The sequence below is a fragment of the Atractosteus spatula genome, chromosome 4 (genome assembly GCF_055471065.1).
Source record: "Atractosteus spatula isolate fAtrSpa1 chromosome 4, fAtrSpa1.hap1, whole genome shotgun sequence".
NCBI lineage: Eukaryota > Metazoa > Chordata > Actinopteri > Semionotiformes > Lepisosteidae > Atractosteus > Atractosteus spatula.
Genome location: NC_142709.1, coordinates 13,724,227 through 13,747,715, shown reverse-complemented (window position 1 = coordinate 13,747,715; position 23,489 = coordinate 13,724,227). Strand labels below are relative to the sequence as shown.

Below are 23,489 nucleotides of genomic sequence, written 5' to 3'. Positions count from 1 at the left end.
GTTATTAGTTTCCTGATTATGAAGAAAAGGTTGAGAGTGGTACTAAATTTAAATAGTGTTACTCAGTGGCCCATCTATTTATAACCTGGCACTCCTACTGACATGACATTCAGACCTATGTATAGAAATACTGTGGGCAGTTTAAGTCTTATCTATCACAGACAGGCACCAGTTGCAGGTTTTGTTTGGATGAACTTTTTGGATTAACTCAGAGTTTTCTATTCTTCTTCTTTTTCTACATATTGCTTCATCTCTCAGACGGTATCTTCCTCTCTGTTTCTAAGCTAGAGTTTCACTTTCCAGGTATAGTACTTGCTTTAGTTCTCTAAGAAAACTGTTGTATTCATACCCATGAATTCAAACAACACATGTAATCTGCTAAATGCACAGATTAATTTCACATTTTTAACCGAACACAATATGTGAATGTCTGCATACTGTATCTTTCAGGAAAAAAATGTAAATTGAGACTGTGTTGATCTGAGTTTGAACAGCAATATAAAAACACAAATCTTGTTTTGTTAACTCCTGGCTGTTACAGTAATTATTGCATGCATATCAGTAGTTTATGTAGACATGAAAGCAAAGAATTACCAATTACCTTTAAAAGAAGCTTTAATGTGTAGAACTATACAAAAAAATATGAAATATTAATTCATTTTTTGCATCGGGACTAAAAAGCCAGTGATTATAACTAGGTAAGATTTTTAATTTAACTTTAGGAGACACTGTGGAAATGTGACTTATTTAGAATTATATTATACTACAGTATAATATGATTGTTGGGGACTTGCACAAAACTCTTTTCATCTTTCAAGAAAGACTGGCCATACTTTTCAGGTACATTCTAAACAGGATACTGTAAGCAAGTTAGAAATAATTAAGTTTTGTTTGTGTTTAAAATAAAAATAAATTGAGTTTTGAATTTAACGTCCAGGAGGGTCATTCATTGCTATGGCAACTGCATACCTGTGTTGCTTTCACAGCTGCCGATGCTGGACGTGCTGATAATAGGGGGAGGGCCTCATGCCTTGACTCTGGCCTCCCTGTTAACCAGCTCAGACTCTCACACCGTGCCCACGAATACAGACATTTTGGATGGCGTTGTTTTGAGTAAAAGCCGTCTGAAGAATGGAAAGCCAAAGAAAAGGGGAAGATACTCCACCAGTGAGCATCACATGCTTGCACAGTTTTGTTTTTATTTAGGATAATGACTAATCGTTTGTGTCTGTTTTTCCATGCATGCTTAGCCACTGCAAAGACGCCTACTGTACAAAACTAGGTTGTTTTGTATTCAGAAAAGAAAAAAAAAGAAAAACAGCAACAGAAATAGAAAAACAGGGCAAGTGACGCAGGTTGACAACCAGGAAGTGCCCTTTGGGGAAAAAAGAACTAAAACCTATTATAATAAAAAAATAACACTTGCGTAATTTGCCATTCTAAAGTGTGGTCAAACCTCACAGGATTAGTTTAACTATTTGTATATTTCAGATATAGAATACATTTATTTCTCTTTGATTGTGGAAGCTGTTGAAGAGTCTGATTAATGGGTGCTTAAGAAAAAAAAACTTTTTCTATAGTTTTCAATGGACTATTTTTGTGATTCATTCTGAAATGCTCACCCTAACTTTAGCCATAATTGTATTCCTAACATTAACCCAGATCTTGACACTAACTCTAGGATTTACAGTACTCTGAGCCTTTGATACCCTGGTCCTAGAGGAGTGCTGTTATTTGCAGCTTTTCCTTCCAGATCAGCTTTTAATAACCTAAAGGTACTTGTTATTAGCTTGACTGGACAAATTTAGTGCCTTCTTCTAGCTCATCACATTTCAGTGCTTTAATCAGACCTAGAAAACCTGCAGATACACCAACCTCCACTGGACCAGGACTATTATAGATATTTATCCTGTGTAACTATACTGTAGATATTACAATATTTTCAATATTTCAAATAAACATAGGAAGAAGATAAGAAAAAAATACAAATGACGGAAGCCATTTGGATCATGTAGCTCACTTTGTCGCTGGTATCTAAGTTATGTGAATCTTTTACCCAACTAAATGGCGTGAGAGCCTGATTCACTGAAAACTGAATCAACAACCAAACAGCTGCTTAGAATTGCCAAGCATTCTTGCAGCTTTAAACGAACAGCGTCTGAGGACAATCGCGGAGTATTTCCAAAATTGGGAGCTGCAATTCCAACACTGAAAAGCCACATCCAGAGCAAAAACAAACAACCCCAAGCGTGTTTTTACGAGGACATTTCGCATACTTTGTTAGGTCACGCCGACGAGTATGCAGAAGCCGCGGAGCCACTGGCATACCCTCCGTTACAGTTGAAAGTGGTGGATTACTATGGAGAGTGGGCAGCCCTGTGGGAGAGGCAGTTTGCTGCACTGGGTATACCTCACCTGCGCTCGCACACTCTGGTGCACACAGATCCGCTGAACAAGGTACACAGTAGCATCGCCCACTGTACATTCAATACATTCTGTCGGCTATGGAGCTATATTATTTAAGCTAAAATATTTCAGATAATACTTATGCTCATTTTGCTTGTACATATACAGTACAGCACATGGAATGAGAATATTGTCAGATATGAGATTTGTCAAATTTCGCTTTTCGCATTACTTTTCTTAGTGCAGCGTGTTGTGTAGCCATGTAACTTCGTTTCTGTGATTCTTATGTTTCATGTGATAGAGGCATGAAACATTAATTTATGGGGATTAAATGTTTAAGTGCATACTACAGTATTATTGTAATACAAACATACTACATAGCTTTTATTTGGAATGATTCTGCCTTTTAAAAATTATAATTCTACATACGTGGCAGTTTCTTTTAAAAAGTGCAAAAAATCTGTCGTATAAAGAAACCCTAAAATAAAATATTTTGTAATATTAAAAATTGCGAAGTAACTAATGTTTAAGGATACTCACCTGTCACAGTTAAGCATCTACAGTTACGCTGGAAGTAGCTCTGGTCTGCGTCACATGCAAAAACAAATGTTTGCCGTTTTAACTAAAAGTAGAAGAAAGGTGTCAATAAACGTTGTACAAAATCAAAGAAACTGAAAGAAGAAAATCATATATTTAATCTATTAATAAACATATGATAAATTAAATGCAAAACACTACTTTGGTATGCAGCCATATCACCCTGCAACTCACAACTGGCAACCCACTGAAGTTAAGCAGGTGTGAGCCTGGTCAGTACCTGGATGGGAGAAACTCCTGGGAAAAACTAAGGTTGCAGCTGGAAGAGGTGTTAGTGGGGCCAGCAGGGGGTGCTCACCCTGCGGTCCATGTGGGTCCTAATGCCCCAGTATAGTGACGGGGACACTATACTGTAAACAGGCGCCGTCCTTCGGATGAGATGTAAAACCGAGGTCCTGACTCTCTGCGGTCATTAAAAATCCCAGGGCGTTTCTTGAAAAGAGTAGGGGTGTAACCCCGGTGTCCTGGCCAAATTTCCCATTGGCCCTTACCAATCATGGCCTCCTAATAATCCCCATCTATGAATTGGCTTCATTACTCTGCTCTGAGGTGTGGTGAGTGTTCTGGCACACTATGGCTGCCGTCACATCATCCAGGTGGATGCTGCACATTGGTGGTGGTGGAGGGGAGTCCCCATTACCTGTAAAGCGCTTTGAGTGGAGTGCCCAGAAAAGTGCTATATAAGTGTAAGCAATTATTATAATTATATAAGTAAGAGAGGTGACAGCGTAAAAAAAAACTGGGTCATTTCGAGTCCACAGATTCACTGGGAAATAACGCAGTAGATTATGATTTGAGATTACCTGCCTGTAACAGTTCCAACAGATTGTTATCGTTCCACAAAAATGATCAGTTACTCTATTTAAAGGAACAAGTAAAGGTTATTTCCCCGCTGAAACGTTAACAGAAAATATAAACATGGTATTTTGGGTGTTGAGCCTCCTACAGGTGTGAGGGAGAGCGAGGAAGATAGCAGAGATATACAGCACAGGAGAAGAAAGGACAGAAAGTGTTCAGACAAATGGAGGTCTGGGGTAGAGACGTGAAGTCTGAGAGAAGGTGGAAAGTGTGATCCAAGATCAAGGATAATCTTGGTTTCTGAAGTCTGTCTGGAGTAGGACTATAACACCTGGAATCCCTATGACAGACTGACACAGCTACCTACAGTAGTTGAATTTACGGTATTTAGGCAATTAAAAAGTGTTGGCAATAATGGTTTTTTCTGTTATTTTTGTTTCCAAAGAAAGCCTTGCAGGAATTTGTTTTAAAGTATGAACGCTTTAAGGAACTACAGTACCTCCCAGAACAAATTTATATTGATGATGAAAATGCCTTTTTCAATGACAACCGTCTTGGCAAGAAAGACAAGAAGAAGCTTACAACTAACACCAGCCTTAGGAAACATTTGTATTTCAGCTTGCCAGGGACAAAACTCAGTATGGACTTCTTTAAGGAACAGGTCTGGTTTGCTTTCTGGTCAGAATGACTGGACTGATTCATTGCTGTGTTCTTACTCTATGCGGCATGTTATTTCAGTAACTGTTACTGTGTTTTAAGTCTTAACTAACAGTGTGCATGAGAATGCTTACTCATTTATTTTCATTTTTCTTTTTGTGAGAATTTATGTTTAAAAATGCATAATATATTTGAACTAATAAACTACTTAAGTATTTATGCAATTATCTTCCAAAAGAATAGTGTGCCTTGGTTACATTTGCAGAATTCTTTAAAAAAGTATAGTTTTTAGGCAAATCTGTTTGCTTTGTGCAAAGGAGCTGTGGTGGTTTTGAAATCAGCCTACAGTATGTGATTTTCAAAGCTTCTTGAAATATTTTCTTACATTAGCAATTTGTTAGAAAAAAAATCAGCTTTCTTCATTCCTATAAACAACACTTCATCTTCAACTGACAGTCGTCTTGCCCCAGCATGTGTTATCGCATTTGTAGATTCAAGATTATTTGTTTTGTTATGGATGCCAATCCAGGGAATTTCACTTATTTGCATAAACACTTCTTTTGATTTTGACTCACCTGAGTTTTGAAATTAAGGCAATCCTTTATATACTGTATACAATGAAAAGCATATGAATTGGGACAGTGAAGCTAACCTGTAACTTTTGTTTCGTACTAGTACAATTTGTATTTTAGATTAAAAGATTTATATGAAGCAAAAGTATAGAATTTCAGCTTTTGTTTCTGGGTAATATTTTGCCATGTTAAAATAATGTAAGTTGTTATATTCACCCCACCATATGAAAATGTTCAGCTTTTTTTAGAATTTCACCGTAAACCCATATTTTAGATTGTTAGAGATAATCCTACAAAACAGATAAAACTGAGGATTATATTTCTTGTTATATGGTCAGTTCTGCCATCTGTGGATTGATCTTATTAATGAATAGTACTTCATTAGTTGTACTGAATTTGACCATAGTTAAATCAAGAAATCAATGCACGCAGACTTAATTTTTGTTTGTTTTACTGCAGTAGCTTCATATGAAGAAGTTTAAAACAAAATTCAATGTGCCTCAGGCATACGCAGTTGTGCTTCAATGCACTTATTGGTTTCTCATAAGACGGCAGCTTGCCATATTACTGTGCTGTATATGACCAAATAAACGTCCTCACAAAACCCTGAGCCATGCGTGGTGGTTGTGAAGTAATTTCAAGTTTCAGAACTTCTAGACATAAGACATAAGACAGTTTCAAGACTCCTAGACAAAAACCTAGAGTGGTGTCTCATACAAGCTATAGTCCTGCTCTGCACTGTCTACCAGATTAGTCCCGGCCTTGCAGCGACTTTCATACTGTGAAGCAGCTAATCTACACAACAGCATGGGGCAGTTTGACCTTTGAGAGTTAAATCGTATTGACTAATGACAAATATCTAATTGGGAGTGGAATGCTTGTTCTTTTACAAAATAAGCTTTTCTTTTGGAAACATTAACTTTTCATTCACTTTTTTATTTTAGGGTGTTAACGCTTTCCAGCAAGAAATGACACTTTATTTTCCTGGAAATGAGATTTAAATTATTTCTTTCTGTCCTGAGCAGGTGTGCAAATACCACCTCGAAAACATCCTGTTCAAAGGAACAGTGGAGAGAATTATTCCAGTTTTAGGAACTCAGTCACCAGCATTACAAGTGACAGACAACCAGAGAAAGGCACAGTACTTCAGAGTGGTGCTGCAGAGTGGAGAAACTATTGAGACGAAGCAGGTGGTCCTGGCAACAGGTCCCACTAGGACCCAGATGGCCAATGTTCCTTCCTGGGTCAGTGCAATCAGTGAGAGTTACCCAGAGGACCGTCTCCAGCACACAGTGCACCTAATGCACGGCCAGCAGCTCATACAGCAACAGGAAAAAAAACGAATTAGCGAGGAACCGGAGGGAAACACAACAGGTTAGTGAAAAAAGTGGTATCGCATTTATTCATTTCAATTACAGAAGAACCTGAGGAAAACACCTGAGGTTAGTGAGAAAAGTGGTACTGAATTTATTCATTTCAATTATAGAGGAACCTGAGGAAAACACCAGAGGTTAATGAGAAAATGGTGTCAAATTTATTCATTTCAATTACAGAAGAACCTGAGAAAAACACCAGAGGTTAGTGTGAAAAATGGTACTGACTTTATTCATTTCAGTTATAGAGGAACTTGAGCAAAACACAAGAGGTTAGTGAGCAAAATTGTATTAAATTTAAATTTATTCAAGCTTAATCCAGTTAGTTCAATAGTTCAATGTGAACAAGGAGTGGATTCCACCTCTTCTAATCACCTAATCTCCTAAAGTTACTGGCTCAATTACGGTCATGATTTATTAACTTGAATTATTTTTAAATAAAGAACGGAAATCCAAATCTTGGCTGTTTTTGACCTTATTTTTTAACCTGAATGTGAAAATCAGAAATGCTTTAATGAAACGCATAAGAAACGGGCACACTGAGCTAGAAATTCTGTAAATGTCAATTACAAACTTGAGTTCCAATGGTGGTAAAGAAATCTGAAACTAGCTACAGGTCTTGCCCATGTGTGCATCATATACTATAATTGTCATTTCAACAAATCAAACCTTGCCGAAAAATGTAACACAATCTACTGTATAAAAAGCATACATCTAAAAGTTTGGATGATTTGGAACAGTTGAATTACAGCACGCTCTCAAACAAAACTATAGTTGCCGTTAACTGACAATTTTTATAATCATATAAAAACTCAAATTTTTTTCCAAGACCTAATGTTATTGCTTACTCTAGCCGACATGTGTTACGTTTACGCAGTCTTTGACGGTACAGTATAAAAACCCAGCAGCAGTAAACGCTGACAGAAGAGCCCAAAAGAACGTGCTCCGCGGATCTCTTTGCAGCTCCGCCTCTCGTGTGCCGGAGAGGAGAGAAGGTGATGGTGATTGGAGGAGGCCTGACGAGTGCGCACGTCATCTCCCTCGCCCTGCAGCAGGGAGCTGGTCATGTGACCTGGGTCATGCGTAAACATTTACAGGTGTGCGCAAAAACAGCCGCGCGTTGGTTCTTGGGTAGCGTAGGTTTTCCTAATTTTTTCTCACTTTTGCGTACTACATCAGCATTACAGGAAACTTGCATTTACTGACACTGTTAATATTACCAATAATTCTAACATATTAACTTTAATGTGGTCAAGAACGTTCTCTTTGTTTTTCAGACATAGAAAGACTCATGCTTTTGTGAACGTTAAATCAGACTTAATGGTAAAGTAGTATTTATACCCCTAAATAATGATTGATATAACATATGCACATCTTTTGTTCCCTTGGACAAAACGTGTTTTTTTTAGATTTCAAAAAATTGACCCAAGAGTTAACATACATCTCAAGACTTCATCCCTTTTTTAAAATTATTGTTAGAAAATATCAGTGTTTGCAATTAATTCACGTTGCAAATGGTTTCATCCTTCCATTGCATTTTTTCTGGGAGTTACAGTAATGCACACAGGATTCACTTATTTTAAAAGGCAAGGAACAATGTAGATTATATACATGACTACTTTTAAGATAACGAGTCTGTGCTTTCTAATATTGTTTATCACACAGCTCTTTGGCTGTGCATCACATAGCCTTTTGTTAGAAGGGTACACTCAAACCAAATATCAAAGACCTTCAGAAGCAGAAGTCCACAGCTGAAACCCCTGTGTGCTTATTTGAATTAGTGTGAGGGACGTGCACTACCAACGTTGTAAGGAGCGCCTCCAATGTTGACTCTTTTGCAGCTGAAGCAGTTTGATGTGGGTGATGTCGAGGCTCTAATTGGACGCTACTCCCACATGGAACGTGGCATAAAGTTGGATGGGCTGGCATACCTCCGTCAGTTTTATAACGAGAGGAGTCTGCACAGGCGTCTTGCAATGATTCGCCGCGCCAGAAAGGGAGGTGCAGTAACCCCAGAGGCCTACGAGCACCTGCAGCCATTCCTTGCCAGTGGAAGTGTGGCTGCTAAAACCTACTGCCAGGTACTTATACAATGCGACATCATTTTTGTTGCAGACTGTCAGCTCCCGAACAGTTGATCAACATCATGCATTGTAAATTCTTAAACTACTAGTATTTTACAGCAGCACTTGCAGATCTGACAAACGGAAGCTTTTATAGTGCCTACCAGTTGTTCAGAGAGACTAATTTTTTCTTATTTTCTATATAGTACTGTGATGTTTGTATTGAATAATTTTTTGTTTCTGCTATTTCTTAACTGTCAACTCGCTGTCATGTTAAAAACACTTTATGACAGTGGGCGTTTGTGACAATAAGGTTGGCAAAAGGTTACAGTACGTACAAATTTTATTGTTTGTGATAGGACAAATCAGCTTTCAGGAAGCATTTTGGTTTATTGGAATAGTACATTTGCGTGACAAATGAACAATCAAGATATTTGAAATGCATGTGAGTAAGATATGTTAACAAAGACAAGAAACATCAATAATATGATGGTGGTACAAACAAGTATTTTCAAAGGGACGTTTTCAAAGGTGAATGCTTCCGGCTGTTGTCAAACCCTTGTAATGGAAAATAGCAATACACACTGCTAGTTAGGTTTTAGGGCTGGACACTAGAGGGCACTGTTGATTGCAGTTGTAACTACATTCTGAGATTGCTTCAGTGTAGACGTTCATCAAGTCTTTTGCTGCTAAACCTGAGTAGTTCTTGTCTGGTTTCCTCATTAAACATTACAAACTGGCAAGGGAAATGGCCGCGGCCACTGTTGTTTTATCTGCTTCTTTTTGGCCTTGTGTAGGAGAACTTTTAATCCCGTCTAATACAAGATAAAAATTTCAAAAGCCGCACGCTTGCTATACTGTAGATACAAATGATACTGTGTGGCCTTCTCCCCAGCCATGTGCAGTTCCATTCCACAGCCTGGACACTGAAAGGCAATTGATGTTCTACTCACAGCCAGACACAGCTTACTCTGAAAGTGAACATGGTGGCCATTCATTTTAGCAGGATGCAAAGGTCCAACAAAACCATACCTCAGTATGTAGCTGCTTGCATGACTTGAAATGTGAATTTGGAGAAAATATTAGTAGACCAAATAATATACTACACATACTTCTAGTTCCAGAATAAGGGAAATATTGTTCTTGGAGCCTGCCCTTAGTTGACAAAATCCTATGGACACGGGTGTGCTTGAAAGTCACTAACACATTTTGTAGAGCAAATAGTCACTTTATATAGACAAGATAAAGGGCTTCCATTAGCAGAGGCTCAAAAAGAGATTGGTTGAGAGCGTCTAACACCATGTGTTGTACAGGAAGGCTGGACCTCCATAGTAGAGACGTCTTGAGCCCAAAAGGAACTGGGCAGCCAATAAATGGGCTCCAGAGGTCTCTCCTTCAATCTTGACATGGCGTAATGGAATGGTTACCAAATACACTTTTAAAGTCGATTGCCCTGATCTCACCCAGGCCCAGACTACTTATGAAACAGTCTCCATTTATGAGAGTAAAGCTGCCTCATATAGGATCATAGTAATAACACCTGGTGCTGGTGACAAATTTAAGGTCAGCAGATGTTACCCTTGAGGGTCCAAACCCATTTATGCCACACTGTAGGGTTCTGGGGCCCTCTAAACCTAAGATCCCTGGAAGCCGAATCTACCAGAAACTGTTGTAGTTCTGCAGGCCAAAGCCTCTGTGACCAGTGGGAGCAATGAATGGCAGCGCTACATGTTGTCTCCTGACTTTCTTCAAGAAAGGAGAAGCAGGAAGGATAGCTACTGGTAGGTATATAACTTCCTGCGCAGCCAGGGATTTAATGCTCAGTGGACCATCTTGATCTTTGATTGAGAACCAGAGTGGGCAGCAACTGAACTCTTGTGAGAAGAGACCTTTGACTACACTCCCAAACTGACCCTTCAGGAAAATTCTAATCATAAACACTTGATGTGCTCTTGAGCCCCTCATCCCTAAGACAAAGAAAAGTCTGTAGCATTCCCATGAGGCAACTTCCTTCAATGGACTTCCATCCATTCATTGTCTAAATGCTTTATATAGTATGGGGTTGTGGGAGATACCAGAGCCTAGGCAAGCAATGGGCACAAGGCAGGATACACCCTGGACTGGACACCAGTCCAACGCAGGGCACACACAAATGCATACTGTACATGCACATGTTCACGCCAGGACCAAGTTCCCCACAAGCCAATGGACCTATCTCTATGCCTGTGGACTGTGGAAGGAAACTGGAGCACCCGGAGGAAACCCACGTGAACTCTGGGAGAAAATACAAACTCCAGGCAGACAGCAACCCAGGAACTGAACCCAGGGCCTCAGGGCTGCAAGACAGCAATGCTACCCACTGCTCTACATCTGGAAATTTCATCACCAAGTATTATTCATCCTAGCCTAAAGAAAAGGACACCAGTCAGACATCTGTGTTGAAGAAACTGTCACGTCATCGGGATGAAGTAGTAAGGAGAGATGAACAAATAACTCGCAGCTGGGGAAAGGTCTGACAAAGCCATTCTAGTTAATGTTGAAGGTGCTCGCAAGCTTTGCCAGTCTGCTATCTCTCTTCAGTGAGGTTATAGTATTGTTTCAAGCCACAGTCACCTTTAAATAATCAGTTTCTTAAGTATTCTCACTTTGAGATGGCTTATTGAGATTACTAAATTAAAGACATATTTCAAGGATTGTTTGAAATAGGAACATGAATGAAAGCCCAGGATCCCAGAGACCACAGCTGGCATTTCATGACAAATTAACTGGCTAAGGTGATTTCAATAGCATTTGTTCCAAATCTTCACATACTGATGAACTGTGACTCTCCAGGACCCGGGGCTGCCCAATTGTGTCCTTAAATTTTTGTACTTGTAGCCGCCTACACTGTGACAATACCAGGCTTTTCAACAACCATGACCGAATGAAAATTTTAAAACGGATCTCCATTCAAATTATGATTTATACTGCATTTTAACCACAAAGAGAATTCCATGGAGATTCCATATAGAGGACACACTCTTTCATTGAGGCTGAATTGCCAAAAAATAAACAATACATGATTTCTTATGGCTGTTTTATTCAAACAAATTTGTTAATTTAATCCTCTAACTTTTATTTTTCTGTAGGTCCCTGATTTATAGTTAGCTATAAATGAACAAAATGAACCTGGTCCAGATACTTACAGGCACACAATAAAAAAGCAAGAGAAACAGATGTTACAACAAGAACATCAATTTTCTAAACAGTTGGGAAACATCCAGCATTTCGTACTTCGTCCAAAGGGTATTGAAAAATACTGTAATTCTTCAAAGCTTAAACCCGAAACAAATGTTGATATTATGTTTTTCAAGACTGTATCAATAAAACTGGCTCTTATTCCATTAGGTTTAATGCAGCTGTTTGAAGCAATATTGTCTTTTTTATTTAAATGTTAGTGGAACTGCATCAGAAACCAACTTACTGGAATAAAGAAAATAGTTAACGTCACATACTGTACAGTATGTAATTGCCAGTATCCCCAAGGAATAACTATTCCATTAAATGTTCCATTCAATGTGATCAAGTGCCTCTTATAACACATTCAACTGCTGGCTAAAAGAGTGCTTAGTTATTTTGCCTTCATGTAAATATGTGAGTATTTCCAGGCATTTCCTATGGCATTATAGCTAAATAACATTGCTATATCTAGATTGCTAAACATCTGTTTATTCCTGAGCCAAGCAAAGCATATAAATTGAGACTAATTACCTTGTAGAGCCACCCTTTGCATTATGCTAGAAAGAGACAAGATTGAACATTGTAGAACAAGATAAGCATTCAGGTCTGATGAATTGTAGCCCACTGCAGGCACAGAAAGGTCTGGTTATTTGAGGACATGTTCCCATGTGCTCAAATGTGTTTGCACAATCAGCAGTTGAGTGGCAAGCCATCAGAAACTATCATGCTGCCTCAAGGCCAAGAACAAAGCAGTACTACCATAAGGAGTTTTAAATACTGTACATGGTGAATGTTGTGGGTTCTGGGAAAGAAATCGTACAGGAAAAGCGCCTAGAAATCAAAGCTCTTGATAGTGAAAGCAAAACCAATCAATAGATTGCAGCCCAATTCTACATTTGACCCATTTCTGCAGGTAAGACTGCATTTGGAGGGTTCATGATACGGTATATTGGCTTATGTAGGAATAGAGGCAGTTTGGCACTGTTTAAACAAGGACTGAGACTGAGACAGAAAGCTTTGGACCATGCTGTCAAAGGCTTTGCATGACATAAAGGTAATGAGGTAATTATTCTCCTCACTCTATGAGAATATATTCTGAAATGTAATGCAGTCATGTGTAAATGATCACTGTACATTTGAATCTGTACTTTTTTTTTAATCTGAAGGTTACAGAGGCTAAGTGGTCTTACAAGGGACAGGCGTGGAATGTTTGTTTGAGCAGTGGTGAGCACTGGACTGGGGAGAGAATCTGGCTGGCTACAGGCTGTAAACTTGATGTGACTCAAGATCCTTTACTCAGCGATGTCATTAAAGAGTTCCCTATTCAGGTATAACACTTGTAAAACTAAATGTTATGAGACCGCTTCATTCAGAAGATAGAAAATGCACTAGAGTGAACTTGTTTCAGATTTTAACCATTACTTAGTATATATTTAAAATACGTGTGTTGCTGTTTTATGACTCCACTAATGATGAACAGCAAAAGGAAGGAACACAGTGTTATTTTACTTTTAGTGGCAATGTTTCTCAAATTATTGCCATGTTGAGGACTGAGGTGTTTTATAAAAATTATGGCACAACTTCTGCCAAAATTCTATTTCAAAAGAAAGCTGAGAAAAGTAAAGCAAAATGGTTTATGAACAGTCTTCATTTAAGACACCAGTGTAAATATTTGTCAGGTAACTGTATAGTTTTGTTGCATTTTATTAGAAGCATCGTATGGACAAATGAATTGCCCGACATGTCATTAAATGAAATTGTTCTTCCTGTTTTCTGGGTTCTTTGTCACAGGTCCTTGACGGCTGGCCTTCAGTCTCCGAGAATCTGCAGTGGGCACCTGGCTGTGCCCTCTACCTGATGGGACAGTATGCTGCACTTCAGGTTCTGAAACTTACTTAATATACACATGGCTTCAAGAAATTGTTGTACTCATTGCACATAATTAAACCTAATCTGCATTTAATACAAAGTTGGTAAAGTAGTAGAAAATACTATAGCAGGCACTTTGATTACATTTTTGATTAGAACCAATTGCACTTGTTGCCTTTCTCATGCAGCTCAGTATACTGTACTGTATAGTAACTCCTAGTTATGTTTATGATCTCACGGCATGTGTATTTTTTTTATTTTGCAACTTTGTTTTGAAGTACAGCACTTCTTAACAACAGAATATGAACATTTTCCTGAATGAGTGCAATAGACAGTTTATCAATAGTATTTTTGTTATTACTAATAAGCCATATAATCCATTATCAGAGAGCTCTGGAGAGAGGGTACAAGGTGGTTCAGTAGGGCTCACACCTTCTTCTCTGGCACTAAAACACCAGTATGAAAAATACCACATGAGCTCTGTATATCAAAATTATTGTCTTTTTGTAAGTGGGGGTAGCTGAAGACTTGGTTATTTTTAAATCGCAAAAAGCCATTTTCCTTTAATGATTAAAAATGCAAAATGGTGCCTTATCCTGTTGTGCGTATGAGCATTGCTTCCTCTTTAATCCTGTTGTGTTTTTATGAGTACAGATTGGGCCTCATGCTGTGAATCTGGCTGGAGGTCAGGCAGCGAGTGCGCGGATTGCGAAGGGCATTCTCAATAAGCACCGAGCCGCTGGTGAAGAAAGCACAGCTCCAGACAGACACCTGGCAGCACAAACACGGGCCGAGGAATACACTCGGCAGATGCATGGACTAATGTGGCTGTGATATCGTGACAGACTACTGTAGGTCAAGATGAACGTCTTCCCCCTGAAAACAAATCATCACAAATTCCATTTGAACGGAAAAGACTTTTCAAAGCCCTCTAAACCCAAAGCCACAAATGGATTAAGTTCACAAAGATTGTGAACCAATTTTATGATCAATTTTCATGTGAGATTAAGAGTGTATTGTATTACCCCATATAAGGTGGCTCCCCCAGTCTTCTCTTTAACCACCTGGTCATGCTACGGCACACTTCAGTTACTCTCTCTATCCCCCTTTCCCTCTCTCTCCTAGTGATCAGCACTCACACTATAAACTAAAGAGTAATAAACCCCCCCTTTGAAGGAACTGAACTCCTGTTGCTGAAACCAGGCTGGAGACAGGAGTCAGTTCCAACAAAAGGGAGGTTTATTGCCCTTTAGTTCACAGTGGGTATGCTGGTCACTAGGGGGGAGACAGAAAGGGGGGGACAGCGAGTGAGAGTGACCGCACAGTCCCATAGCACAACATGTAGAGAAAGAGAAGTTTGGGGGGGACCCCCCTTACACCCCCTTAGGGTAAGGCAGGAGGAAACGGATGCAAGTCAGGGTCAAGGCTGTAAAGGAAGTGGGGCAGTCTAACACCAGGGGAGGGCGGAACACTGCAGTATTTTAAAATAATGCATACATTGTGGCACCTTTATGTATTGTGTTGTAAATAATGTGCATTATATTACTGCTTTACTAGAATACTCCAACTAAAACATTAAGTGTTGCCCCTGCTGTCTGTACAGCCAGTATTGCTGCATCATGCCTGAGAAATCACATACAAGACTGGAGAAATCTGTAGGTTATTTTTACAGCTTTGGTTTCCTGTAAAGTAATGCTGCTATCATCAACGAGGAAGCAGTGTCTCGAAATTACGTCTTGCTAAGACCTACCACTGTACCATGTCAGTCCCATAGGAACGCAGTAACGTCATTCCACCGCCCCTTTTCTGAGATAGGCGTGTCTATTGAAAGAGAAGTGTTTGTAACGTTTATTGGGTTTAACTAATAAGAAATAGGGGCAAACGCTATATAATGATACATTGTATATTAATATAATACAGTACATGTACAAAATTTAGAATTATTGTTACTCTCATTAGTATCTTCCAATAAAATAACTGCACTTTCTCGAGTCTGTATTACACTACGATAAGCTGTTTATATTATAAATAAAAATGCCCTAAAGGTGAACCTAATTGAATTATTTAATGTAATAAAGATGATTATGGCAGCTTAATATGTTTTGCATGTGCGTAGTACCTGGTAAATTATTTAACAAAGCGTAAAGGTTAAAGATGTAAAAGATCAGATTCAGCTCAATATGGCTGTGCTTAAAGCTGGCTGGCTCTAATTTACGACAGAAGCATCAGTCTGTTCAGTAACAGTATTATTGAAATTTATGGATATACTGTAAGGTTATAGGAAAATTAAAAAGTCTGTTTTAAAATATTTTTGAATCGCCATTTTTTCTCAGACTGTAAAGAAAATGTAGCTGGATGGCTTGATGAAAGAAACGACCTGAAGAATACAACGCGGATAAAACAGTCACTATGTACAGTAATTCAGGTCTGAAAACGAATTTATCGTATTAAGATACTTTTTATCTTGGGTATATGGTCCTGTTGAATGCTGATATAAATATGTTTATAGATTCCTTATCAACATGTTCTGAATTTACCAGAGCTTGTTCGGGTATGAATAACTCTTGTCACTGTATTTTTTTAATTCTCGTGTTTAAATGTCTCCACCGGGTTATAAAAGCAGAGCACATGAAATTATGTGATGACATGATCCAAAATACGGTCAGTTAACCTGCAATCACGTGGCACTTAATATGCAAATTATGAGGAAGAGGGGAAAATGCTGACTCACGATCTACAACAGATGACAACAAAACAGTCGTTCAATTGATGGTTATTAATATACTGCAGCATTATTTTGAAACTGTCTCATAAAAACGACGGGTAAGTTTTGCTGCTTGAAAATCTTTCGATCAAATAATGTACTGTAGCTATACTGTCAATATTGTAGTCAACGTTACAGAACTTTTAAAGTATTTAACGTTTTAGGATATATATTAGTAATCAAGGTGGAAACTTCTGATCGAGTTCATTTGTTTCCATTAAGAGAAGGGTTCTTGTTTTTGGTTAATCAGAAAAGGTAACTGTCTCCTCTCTTCATGCTGCAGTACAAGCCTCAACTCAACTATAACCAGTTTCTTGAATATTCAAACGATAATAAGCAGGATCAATACAGCAAGTAAGGAGCTGGTTGTATCAAAATTCTGGAATGGAGCAGATTTTAAGATCTGGAAGCTGAGTATCCCTGCTGTAGAAATTGTTATGGCATACATCTGGCAAACATTATAGTGGACTGAATTGACTGAACAACATTATGTAATTTCTCAGGGAACAGACATTAACAATAAAAGCAGGAGGTGTAACAGTAAGTGGCTTCTGGAAAATACCTAGCATGTCACTTGTAAACAGGACCTGGAGAATTTAGTCAACCATTAATATAATCTTTAGTGTATATATCCTGTTATTAAAACTATGGGGTTAGCTGAATTTCGCTAATGGAATTACAAAAGTCTAGGCAGAACAAAATAACTGAAACCTATTTGGAAATGTGTTTTTTTTTAATCTCCCTAGAAGGCATGCAGGCTTTTGTACTTCATGACTATTCTGAAAAAAAGATATCTTAATTCTAGCATTTTTTTTCCCTGTTGTGTCATCATCTCTATTCATCGCTGTAAGGCACTCTCTGATCAGCAGGTGTAAAGAAGAGGGGAAGAACCTTGTCTGACGAAATGGGAGTGAGAAAAGTTGTGAAGACCGCCATTAGCGTTGAACAGGCAGAGGGAGTGGGTGCACGTGTTCGCAGAAGCATCGGCCGCAAAGAGGTACTGTAGTATTCACATTCCTTGGCAGCCAAGCTTAAAAAAATGTTATTCAATTAGGTAGCTGCGATAGCGTGCGTAGGCTGCAAAGGATCAAGTAAAGGTTTATTGCAGGCTGAGAAGAAAAGAAGAGAGACAAACCATTTAGGTTTTGGAGCCTTCTTCAGGTGTCAACTGACATCTGAAACATTGAAATGTTGTGTCAGGTGACACCTGACACCTGAAGAAGGCTTCACAGCCTCAACATTTTGTCTCTTTTCTTTTCTTTCCAGCATGGAATAAACCTTTACTTGTTATATAAGAGATGCAATTAGAGAATGCAGAGACAGCTACTTTAGTGTCGGGTTTAGTATGGACATAGATTCGAGCATCATCAGCATAGAAATGATAATTCAGATCATGTGATTAGAATATCTGATGAAATGTATACTTCCCAGTATTGAGCCTTGGGGAACACCAGACTTAACAAACCCAACTTCAAACCTAAAACCCCTAGTAGAAACAATGTGTTGGCAATCAGCAAGACATTGAGTTGAAACATTTAAGAGCAACTCTAAACACAGTAAAATGTCATGATTAACAGAGTCAAACACAGCACTTAGGTCTAGAAGAATCAGGATAGATAGAAAACTGGAATCAAGTGCTATAAGAAGATCGTAAGTAACTTTAACAAAGGCAGTTTCTGTGTTGTGTGACTGTCTGAAACCAGACTAGAAGGGTTCAAAGAGATTATTTGCCGTGAGGTGACAGGGTAATTGTATAGCTACTGTATGGTTAGAATTAGTGTTGGAACAACACCTACACATGTTCTAATGCATTTGCTGTGCTTTAGGATGTATCTGCAGTGCAGGACAGGTGTTGTTTTGCTGTTTCCTCGAAAAATAATTTTGGCCCTATTTTGCCGTTTTTGCTAAGCCGCGCGCCTGTCAAAAATGGCCGAAAATCAAAATTCTCAATCCACACTTTGTACATGCTAAACTTTCTTCTTGTCTGTTTTTAAACCTAGAGGAAAGAACAAGTTTGGCCAAACTTGTCTGGGAATTGTAATTTTCACTGAAAACCATTCACTCGTTTCGTATTTGAAATGACTTTCCAGCAGCAGGATGTCCAAAAAAGTAATGCCACAAAATTGAAACCCTTTCACACTAGATGCATTCAAAATGCCTGTTAACTGGTAATTGGCATGATTCAGACTAATTGGGAGTCATTTGTGGACTTTTTTGAAGACAGTTTTTAAAGCAGGGATTTGGAAGTATGTTCCAAAAGTGTCCGAGCTAGGGTTAGGGTTAGTGTAGGAACAACACCTACACATGTTCTAATGCATTTGCTGTGCTTTAGGATGTATCTGCAGTGCAGGACAGGTGTTGTTTTGCTGTTTCCTCGAAAAACAATTTTAGCCCAATTTTGCCATTTTTGATAAGTCGCGCGCCTGTCAAAAATGGTCAAAAATCAAAATTCTCAATCCACACTTTGTAGATGCTAAACTTTCTTCTTGTCTGTTTTTAAACCTAGAGGAAAGAACAAGTTTGGCCAAACTTGTCTGGGAATTGTAATTTTCACTGAAAACCACTCACTCGTTTCGTATTTGAAATGTCTTTCCAGCAGCAGGATGTCCAAAAAAGCAATGCCACAAAATTGAAACCCTTTCACACTACATGCATTAAAAATACCTGTTAACTGGTAATTGGCATGATTCGGACTAATTGGGAGTCATTTGTGGACTGTTTTGAACACAGTTTTTAAAGCAGGGATTTGGAAGTACAGTATGTTCCAAAAGTGTCCGAGCTAGGGTTAGAATTAGTGTTGGAACAACACCTACACATGTTCTAATGCATTTGCTGTGCTTTAGGATGTATCTGCAGTGCAGGACAGGTGTTGTTCTGCTGTTTCCTCGAAAAACAATTTTGGCCCAATTTTTGCTAAGCCGCACGCCTGTCAAAAATGGTCGAAAATCAAAATTCTCAATCCACACTTTGTACATGCTAAACTTTCTTCTTGTCTGTTTTTAAACCTAGAGGAAAGAACAAGTTTGCCCAAACTTGTCTGGGAATTGTAATTTTCACTGAAAACCACTCACTCGTTTCGTATTTGAAATGTCTTTCCAGCAGCAGGATGTCCAAAGAAGGAATGCCACAAAATTGAAACCCTCTCACACTAGATGCATTAAAAATTCCTGTTAACTGGTAATTGGCATGATTCTGACTAATTGGGAGTCATTTGTGGACTTTTTTGAACACAGTTTTTAAAGCAGGGATTTGGAAGTATTTTCCAAAAGTGTCTGAGCTAGGGTTAGGGTTAGTGTTGGAACAACACCTACTGTACAGCACTATGGTGCAGACACCATTGACACCTCTGAAACCTGACATCTGAAAACACCTGGTGTCAGACAAACAATTGACACATTAATTACTACTTGGAAGCATTGTCACTGCAAGCTTTAAAGCAACAAAATGTGAAAATTGTAGGGGTCAGAATGCTTTGCATAATATTGTATATGTTACATTCTAAATTGGGGAAAGTACTAAATATTGCTATCATTCTTTTAACAAAGCATTTTTGTGTTAGACAGAATTTGTATTATTTCTCTTGCAAAAGTGGCAAGATTTCATGAAGTACAATTCCCCTATGGTCTGAATTAAATTGCAGGACATGGCTACACATGAGCTGTAATTAACTTTTTTATTTCAATACTAACATTTAGATATTATAATAGTGAACTGTGTAGCTTTGGGAGATTGTAGTATTTACTCATATACAGTAGTAGTAGCTATTAAATTCATTATCTTATCTTTGATTACAGCTTGGCAATATAGACCCTTTTTTGATGTTAGATGAATTTAAAGTCTGCAAGCCCGCTGGGTTTCCAGACCACCCACACAGAGGATTTGAAACAGTAAGTGTTTATTGTTAATCTTGTATATTGTTTGTGTTGTATAACATAGAAACAAGGGAGACATACAGTACTTGATTTGAATCTGCTTTTGTTATACAGCACTATGAGGCCATTGTAAGGATGTTTTTGTGTAGGAGCAAGTATGTATCATAAACCTGCTAAAGTAGTAAGCCCTAATTGATAATGCTTTGGAAGCCAATTGAACAATCTTTTGCATTCTTTCAGATTTCACCGTTCATGCTACTATTATGTAATGTTCCAAGGTTCTGCCTTAGTGTTTTTTGATGCCGCGTGGGGCAAAGGTTCTAGGTACTGTAGGACTTAGCCCAGACACCACACACACAAGATTTAAAGTAAAATAATAGTTCATTAAGTGATATTAACAATAGCCTTGCCATTTTTCTGTCACAGTGCTCTTTCCACTAGGATATATATACTGTATATAAGCATCCTTTCGCTGTGGGAAAAATAAGCTGCTGTAATAGGAAATAGCTTTTCCAGGTTTCATGCTGTGAAAACAAACAGCCTGCACTATAGAAGCAAACTCACAGAGGAGTGGCTCTTCAGCCTGGAGATTGATTCAAAGAGTTTTTCCTGTGCTGGGGCACAGGCTGAGAAGATGAACTGGTGGAGTTAATTCTCAGGTTTCTTTTCCTGCTCGTCATCATATCCTTCTCATTTGGCACTGTTGCCTGCTCCAGTGATTGCTGGCGTCCTGTCTCCTGTGAGCATGCATCGCCATCTTAGGTAGGGATAAAGCTTCAAACACAGAAAAAAAAGGTCTACGGGGAAGATACCAACCCTCGAGGACTCGGTTCTGCATGGTGTCAAATTTTCCAGCTAGGTTTTCCAGCTGATGGTAAAAGTAGCTCATGTGAAGTTGCAGAAATAAAGATTGAAATAAATATGTTCATCACAAATAGTTGAGTTTGTCTGCTAAATAAAAACATTTTACTCATCACAGACCTCTGGAGACAATGCTTAACTGAAGGACATTCAAATAGTTTTGCAGTTCAGATATTTTAATAAACAATGTAGTCACAACATTTACATGCAGTTAGCTTTCTTGAAACACACAAAACTGACTTCATATATTGAGGTGGATAATTATACTGTTATCAAACATGGAGGCTTTGTAAACTGGCCTATTTAAACTGCAGAAAACCATGTATCTTTTTTCCCTGCTGTTTTTCTTGGACGGGTTTATGCTCTCAGATCAGTAAGACGTGAATCAGTGGTCATGGGTTTGTGTGGCATGTAATCAATTAGCAGTATCCTTTTAAAATTCCAAAAGATGCCTGTCATAATCTTGCCAGCTGAGACCATGGTGCTTCTTTCAGACATTGTTTCCATTTCATTAATTCAGGCTTGATCTCAGACTCCCTGTGAGAACTCTTATCAGTAGTAACTAGACAAGACTGCCCTCTCGGGTGATGATCTTTCATGCTCAGGTTTCAGGCTAGCCACCTGGCAGAAGCTTCTGATAGTCCCAGATGTTCAAGGTTAATAGTATCAATGTTTCCCACAGTATGCAGAACTACTACAAGTGCTGTAACCTTGATTTCATGATTATTGTGTTTTCAAAAGCGGAGATTGCTTCAGGACTCAAAGGCCATCCAGATATGGGATCATATTTGATTACTTCTTAGTGTGTTTAAACTATGTTGCCATTCAGAGATGGGGATTATCTGCAAAAATTAGAGATTAGCTGCTAGCAGCATAACAGTTTTCTTTTTCTTCTGTAGCCAAAAAGTCTTTTACAGACTTCATGTTTTCCTTTTAAGTGACAGTTTGTACTGGACATGTGTGATTTATCTATCTCTGTAAAACTAATTTTTATTAGGTGGAGAGGCATATCACAGAGATTCTGTTTTTCTTCTACTTCAAATCTCTCATTTACCTTGTAATATCCTTTCTTGCTATATATGTGCTTTTTTATTTTTTTTACAGAATGTATTCTGTTTTCCACATGTCAAAATAACAATAGCACAACTTTCAATTAAACAAGGAAGCAATATTAAAATGCAGGCTTGATAGCCTAAATAACTTTATTTAAATTTGTAGCTAAACAATAAAAGTTTTCAAAACCACCAAAAAGACCTTGAAAATGTCAAAATATTTTGAGTTTTGTAACTTGAAAGCTGCAAACCAGATCAAGTGTGGATATCAGAAATCATAAGATAGTCTCAGATTTCATTTGTTTTTTTCAAATGGAACATGTAGAGCGCCAGATAATTATTGATTTATTAATTGTTTGATTGATTGCAGGTCAGCCTGTGCCTAGGAGATATTCACTGAAGCTAAATGTTGTCAACACTAAGGCCTTAATTAAATCAAAACTTTGATCTTTGTTAATACTCAGAAGGTGACTTTCTAACGCTTCTTGACTTGACCCTATTTTACTGTTACAAATTCATGAATTTGGAGCTCAGCATCTTGAACACCGGAAAGTTGCCTGCCAATGTGTAAGAGCACAACAGGCTTTGCTTATGCTCCTAAACCATTGTCAAATACATATTCTTACAACACAGCTGGGTTTAGACGTTTCTGCTGTAGACAGGATAAGAAATGGATAAAGATCTTCATAGAATACTGGATGATATTGTGAACAAAATCAAACAATTATAGTGCGATGTGAGCAAATTACAGAATCAAGGGCACAATTATTGATTATTTTACAAACTATGTCAATCTATATCCCATATCAGAGCAGTGGCCTACTACAGTTGCAAATTGTCTTTTTGTGGAACATGGAATTCTAGCAGTACTTCACACGGATCAGGGGTGACAGCTTGAATCTGATCCAATTAAACAACTTTGCCATCTTATAGGAGTGGTGAAAACAAGCACGAGTCCACAGAGTGACATCCACAGAGTGACAGCATGGTTGAGAGATTCGATTGTATAATGAAAGATCAGCTGGCAAAACACCTTTAAGAAAACAAACTTGAATGGGACTCACTTCTTCATCAGGTTGCTTACAACACAGGTGTTCATGCTAGCACTGGTTTTACTCCTTTTTTTGTTGCATATGGATGTAGAACACACCTACCCATTCATTGCGTCCTTGGAGACTCAGTGACTTCAGGTGCACCAGTACATGTGCAGAATGCCCCTCGGTCTTCATTAAAATTCTTAAAGTTGCTCTAACTGCACGTGCATTGGAACGACTTATAAGCTACTCTAAAACAAAAATTCCACTAAGATACAGACAAGTGGTGTCATGTTTACAATGAAAGGGAACTTAGTGTGGCTCAGTGACTCAATCAACTCTTGGAACAAAG

At 38.4% G+C, this 23,489-nt stretch overlaps 2 protein-coding genes across 10 annotated transcripts in view; both read left to right on the top strand.

Annotated features, from left to right (window-relative positions):
• Positions 1-162: 162 nt before the first annotated feature.
• Positions 163-14,469, top strand: LOC148835867 (uncharacterized). Its single transcript, XM_088913283.1, has 10 exons — positions 163-303; positions 987-1,167; positions 2,285-2,457; positions 4,247-4,462; positions 6,056-6,404; positions 7,367-7,500; positions 8,245-8,484; positions 12,852-13,013; positions 13,477-13,566; positions 14,209-14,469. The coding sequence occupies exons 2-10, from the start codon at positions 993-995 to the stop codon at positions 14,386-14,388; spliced, it is 1,719 nt and encodes a 572-aa protein (XP_088769409.1). The 5' UTR covers positions 163-303; positions 987-992; the 3' UTR covers positions 14,389-14,469.
• pir (pirin) overlaps positions 14,379-23,489 on the top strand; it is a 32,113-nt gene continuing 23,002 nt past the window's right edge. For 2 of the 9 annotated variants that reach the window (XM_088913276.1, XM_088913274.1), the window contains exons 1-3: positions 14,413-15,979; positions 17,185-17,315; positions 20,113-20,205. In XM_088913276.1, coding sequence (XP_088769402.1) covers positions 15,964-15,979; positions 17,185-17,315; positions 20,113-20,205 — 240 coding nt within the window. In that variant the 5' untranslated portion in view covers positions 14,413-15,963. The other 7 variants (XM_088913275.1, XR_016090938.1, XM_088913280.1 and 4 more) reach the window with 7 other exon arrangements.

Coding starts and splice junctions, on each gene's coding strand:
- LOC148835867 (XM_088913283.1), top strand. CDS start 993: ATGCTGGACGTGCTGATAATAGGGGGAGGGCCTCATGCCTTGACTCTG. Junction 4,463..6,055: donor TGGACTTCTTTAAGGAACAG/GTCTGGTTTGCT, acceptor TGTCCTGAGCAG/GTGTGCAAATACCACCTCGA. Junction 8,485..12,851: donor CTGCTAAAACCTACTGCCAG/GTACTTATACAA, acceptor TTTAATCTGAAG/GTTACAGAGGCTAAGTGGTC.